General features: G+C 36.6%; 1 protein-coding gene across 1 annotated transcript; it reads right to left on the minus strand.

Annotated features, from left to right (window-relative positions):
• Positions 1–3,036: 3,036 nt before the first annotated feature.
• Positions 3,037–4,151, minus strand: LOC122074777. Its single transcript, XM_042639741.1, has one exon. It carries the CDS (start codon positions 3,919–3,921, stop codon positions 3,457–3,459), a length of 465 nt encoding a protein of 154 aa, XP_042495675.1. The 5' UTR covers positions 3,922–4,151; the 3' UTR covers positions 3,037–3,456.
• Between the last annotated feature and the right edge of the window lie 1,740 nt (positions 4,152–5,891).

Here is a 5,891-nt window from a genome sequence, read left to right on the forward strand (position 1 = left end):
TGTGCTTCTGAGTTTGACTCCTCTTACCTCCTCGGGGTCACTCACACGGGAGTGTTTAATGCTCATCACTGCTTTTAATAAAAGTTGAATGGTTCTCATCCAACCCTGATATGATCTGGTTCATGCGGTTGTGGGGTTAGTATGGACCCGTGGGAATGGTTTTGGCCTAGATACCCATTGTTAGTTATTAAAAAAAAAGGTAGGCATGCATGAATGTACAAAAGAGGATATGACAATAGATGGAAGGATAAATGATTAAATTTGAGGTTGAAATTTGACACATGACTTAGTCCTTTCTTACAAAAGCAATAATTAGATCTATCATATTACTCTTCCACGCGACTAAACAAAACTAGATTGTGCCCATTATGGAGATTTTTTCCTAAATGAGAATTTTTTTTTTCACACTTTGTATTTTTGGTAAGCGCTCTTGGTAAGTTACCTGTCAAATTTGATGCCTCATCAAAAATTTCTGGACTTGGGCGGGCTAGGGTTGGGAATTGTAAGCCTGAATCTGGGCCACCTGGCTCGAACCCATAATTTCCCAGCATGGCCTGTTTGCAACCCTAACATTCGATGTAGAATTTGTCACTCAATTTTAGGACCGGAAATATTTTCTTAGCCTATTTCGGTGTGGATAAGTGAGTCTTAAAAATTTGAGATTTGGGTTCCCTCGTGTTTGCATTCGGCCCTTTGATACTCTGTATTATGCCTATGGTTTCAAATATCGATATTGGATTGATCAAAATGCTAAAGATTGAAGTTTATATCGATACCTAGTCGATCCGCACCAGTTCAACAATGGTTTTCAGTAAGGATAAATTTATCAAAAAAAAAAAAAAGGTTTTTTGAATTTTTCTTTTTCTCTAAAAGTGAGCGGACTAATAAGAGACTGTTAAGAAAAATTAATAAGGAACTTAAATTGATCGAGGTGGGAGTTTGTAGTGCGGGCAAGCAGCTAAAAAATGGGGTCTGGAAAGGGACATAGTTTGACCCTCCTACATGTTGAAATTGTGTGGTCTAATACACTTTTCTTTGTATTATTTTATAACATTATTATTAAAAATTTTCATTTTATTTTGTGGTATATAACATGTGTATTTGTGACTTATGGAATTAATTAAATGGTACAATTGTTATTTGGTCTATTGGATAAGTGGACTAGTTTGCAAATGATCATTTGGATGAGTCACATTGTAATCCTTGGCTTGACCACAACATATATATATATATATATATATATATTAATTGGATTGTGATGGGTTTGGGGGGAGATAAGTCAAAATTGCTCGGACCATGGGAGACATGAGGACCAATTTTTTTATGGTCAATAAGCATAAGGTCTATAAAGTCCATCCATGAAAATACCTCATATACGTTGAGGCAATCTTAGTGACTAATGTTTCGTTGCCAGTGACTCGACAATTATAAAAGTGTATGTGTACTTACAATTGCTAGTTTGAAAAGATTTGTCAAAAAAATTTTTTTTTTTTATTTATTAGTATAAAAATTATCTATTAATTCTTTTTGCAAAAGCCAATTTTGATTTATGAAATATATAGTTTCGTATTTTTGTTTCTTTTTTCTTTTGGGGTTTAGGGAGGGATAATTTAATAATTGTCAAGGTAAGCCCAAGGTGCATTTTGGATATGGCATTAGATGGCTAGCTTCTCATTTAAGGTTACACTTTATGGTTGATCATTTCCACCCTTGATATACAAATATTTCAAGAACACGCATGCAAGGGACTTTTGGAAGTTTAAAATACCAGATTGTGGTATACCTGTCTAACTTGAGTGAACACCATGATAATTGATTGCTTGTAAAATCCTTAAAAAAAATTTAGGCTTCATCATATTGTGATCATCTACAATAATCTCCTACAAATTCTTTGACATAAATTGAATCTATATCTTCAAAACGTATATCAATTATGTTAGTCATTCATCCATATATCAAATCAGTCTTATGATTTACTTTCTCTTGAGTTTGTATCAAACGTTTCTTTTAAGGGCTCTTTTTTAATACTATCCCACACCCTTATTGATATAATATTAAGTTGGTTTTTTCTTTTAATCGAAATCTAAATTTCACTAGAAAAAATCAAGAGAGGAAAAATTCCTCCCCCCATAAGAATGCTTTACAAGACATAACAACGATCAGAAATCCAGAGTTGGGGAAACTCCCAGAATAGAAGCACCACGGACCTCTCTAACAATAGAGAAGAAAAAAAAAAGGGATAAAAGACAAAATATATCCTCTAAACTATCCTAGTAGCCCAATCAAGAGACTACATCTCTAACAACAATGTGGTCTAGTGGGCACCATTACTTGCCCTTGTTGGGTAGCCCTTTTGGATTCCCTTTTCTGATCCTTGTTGGTCCCTATCTAGCCAATATGGATCTTGCACGATAAAAATTAGCACCTCTCTTTTCTCCTTCTTCTTGAACGAAGTTACAAAGATGTAAACAGATCGGATATGAATCAAATTTAGATCGGTGTATTTGGATTCGGATATTTCCTGATCAGATACAAATACCCCTAAACGAATACGGATGCAAATCGAATTCGAATTTTCAACTATCTGTTTACTCTCTAACATGTGTAATCAGGACCTTCCTCCTCCCAATGAATATAATTTGCTTTTAATCCATTTTTCTAAGTTGTTTTAACTCTTTTCCTCATTCTCTAAAACCTGTTTAAACTTTAAGAACTCTTAAAATCATTAATTGATTATTTAATAGGATCAAATAATTATTTTTCGGATAATTTAGATTTTAACCCAGATACCCTTTAATCGAATGCAGATACCATACCCCTAAACGAATAGGGATGTGAATTTGAATTTGGATTTCAACTATCCATTTACATCTTTACATATAGTGGATCCAGTGCATAGCGCACTGGTTGCAATCCCTGCTTGTAGCGTAGACGTAAGGAGTGTGGGAGGTACCCCCGGTGTGTGTAAGTAATTAGATTTTTTTTTTGATAGGAGTGTGAGTAATTAGATTGTAATAGAAAAAAAAGTTACATGAGGTATCCAAGCCATGGAATAAATATTGATCAATTTTGAGAAAGAAAGTTAGAGAGAGAAAAAGCCCACGAAGTCACTGTGCTGATTCTTATGCACGTCCTCAATAATAATAATAATAATAATAAATTAAAGAAAAAATAATTAAGAACCGGAAAATCATATTCCAATATATTTCAATTTCCAACTCTTTCCTCGTCCCCCTCGCCTCCACATGGTCGACTTCTTAGAAAAGTTTAACGAAGGTGCTACGCATTTAGAGGACGACTCTCGCGGTCTCGCCCCAGCTATTGCAACGGGGAGCGGATCGCCTCCTCCGGCGCTCTCTGAATTCCCCAACGGATGCGCTTCCAATCGGAAAACGGTCTACAGTACTTCTCTCTCTCTTCCTTCACAGAAGCAAGGAATGATTGATGGAGCTTGAATCATCTTAAAGAGAAGGAAGGGCCGTCTCTGCCAAGATCCATGGAGGACATAGCAGAGATGGGAATGGAAGCATAGCGGCAGGAGAAGTCACGATAAAGGCGGTCATTGTCCGGTTCATCGCTTTGCCCTGGCCCTTCATCGAAATTGAGCGCATAACTCAATGGATCGTATTGGAATTTTCCCTTATTGTTCAACCCTACTCCACCACCACCACCACAACTGCCTCCACCTCCACCTCCACCTCCTACCTGATTCTTGTTGAATTGGCGAATGAAATTCTTCCACCGCGGCACAACTACATCCTCCAACCACTCCTTGATCTTCTCCTTGATCTTCAATACCACATTCCATCCTTTGCTCCACCACCTTTCTTCGCCGACGGCGGCGTTAGATCCATCATCCGTCCTCTTCGCCATGTCTTCTCCTGTTGTTTCCCTCTCCATCTCCTCCCTCTCTGTTCCCATCTCTTTCTCTCTCTCTCTCTCTCCGTAAACCCTCTTGAGGAGATCGAAGATCCTTTAGCTAATCTCCCAAAATCTCTCTCTCTCCAACCTCTCTTTCATTTCTTCTCGTTCTTTTCCTTAGCGAGGGTTCGGAGCCTCAAGAGGGGAGAGAGGGTTAAAACAGTTATAACGGCATTAAACTTTGGCACGTTAAATATAACTGGCGCCAGTTGCCACTTGCCAATAGTTAGACGTCACTCTAACGGCTCCTTGTATTGAAGACGATAACTATTTTAGTTAAATTGCCACAGAAATTCCGTTACTAATCAACGGTCCAAACTGAAAGGAGAGTTTTTTTTTTTTTAAGGTAAAAGCATTTTATAAATAAATATTAGACAGTGGTTAATACACTACCAGAGTCTCTGATTACTATTTTCCTACGCATAGCTTCTAGAGCTATATGTTTGAGTAGTAATAGAAAGTTACTATCCTGCTTAATACATAACATAGGCATATTCACAGACAGTCTAGAAGTTAGAAGAAGAGGGTTGAAACGAGAGTTGAGAGGCCATCCGACCGTTCCTGTAGTGATAGACACACATTCACATCCACATCTACATCCACAGATTTTAGGATTTGGAATTAAGGATAGTGATTGGATGGATCAACCCTACTTTTGACAATATAACCCTCCTACCTCTGCACTTTTAAGGTTATAGAAGTATTTTTCATGGAAATGATTACCCTAAAAACACAAAAAAAAAGTACAATAGACATGCTTATTGTTGGGAAAAAGAATCTTATCATGTAGATTTTAGGAAACACCCAGAGATAAGAAATGCAAAAAGACAAAGGTGCCCAAGCCTACAAGGCTGAAGATACTAGCACGTGTTCTCTTATTGGTCTCACACATTGATCACTGGTGTTTCAAATGTCAAGAGGACAAGGTTCTTTAACCCTTTATTATTTTGTTTGGCATTGCTATTTATAATATAGTAAATTGAGTTTCATAGACAGATTGGTAATGGTTTTTCTTCTTATTCTTTTAAATTATCTTATTTATTTTAATTTTTTTTAGAGAGACTGCATCCTTTTCCTTCGGAAGCTCTGTTGGTTTATTTTTTATTTTTTAAAAGGTAAAGCTCTATTGGTTTCAAGTAAGAGGAAAAACACGTTCTCTCTTTTGAAGTCCGAAAGTGGGTTCTTGTCTTAGTTAAATCATTTGGAAATTATATCATAGACTATAAAAAAGAGGTACGATTAGATTTTTTCTTTTTTTATTGGAAATACGAGGGATCATTGGCAAAGGTAGGCACAACTGTCTGTACAAATACTAAAATATTTTTGAAGCACATTAGGACGTGGGGCCTCAAACATGTGGTGATCCAATCAAACTCAACTAATGACATTTCATGCGTTCAAGGGTAGGAGATAATTCCTTGCCAAAAAAAAAAAAAGAGGGTAGGAGAAAGTTTTTCTTCACCCGCCGTAAAAGGAAGAATACTTTAACTAGTTGGAGGGTGAAAGGAAGAATATTTTACCTAGTTCAAGCCTCAAGGGATCGAATGGTGTGCAAAAAGTTTTGAGGATAGAGCATTTATGACCATAGATGGTATTACACCCATGGTGTTGAAAAACAATCTCTCTAAGGGTAACAAGGAGCATCAGGATCCTCTCCAATGCCCCAACCCACCCAATAAGCATTAAATGGCTGGGATTATCTAGGGTGAGTGCCTAGATCCTCCCAAGCATTCGATTCACACTGGGCATGTTGGAGAGGAGCTGGATCCTAACAAGGATTTTTTTTTTTTTTTCTCTTCACCATTTGTGGTCTCTCATACAAGGAATCGAAATAAAGGTACGTTAAAAAATAAAAAATAAAATAAAAAAAATAAAACAAAAAATAAAAAAAGAAGAAGAAGAAGAACCGATTTTTCCCATCCACCACGATGGGAAAAATAAAATAAAATCACTTCACTCATGGATTTAGA

The sequence above is a fragment of the Macadamia integrifolia genome, chromosome 3, assembly GCF_013358625.1.
Source record: "Macadamia integrifolia cultivar HAES 741 chromosome 3, SCU_Mint_v3, whole genome shotgun sequence".
NCBI lineage: Eukaryota > Viridiplantae > Streptophyta > Magnoliopsida > Proteales > Proteaceae > Macadamia > Macadamia integrifolia.

What these genes read in the sequence shown, in the direction of transcription:
- LOC122074777 (XM_042639741.1), bottom strand. Translation starts at nt 3,921, where the DNA reads ATGGGAACAGAGAGGGAGGAGATGGAGAGGGAAACAACAGGAGAAGAC.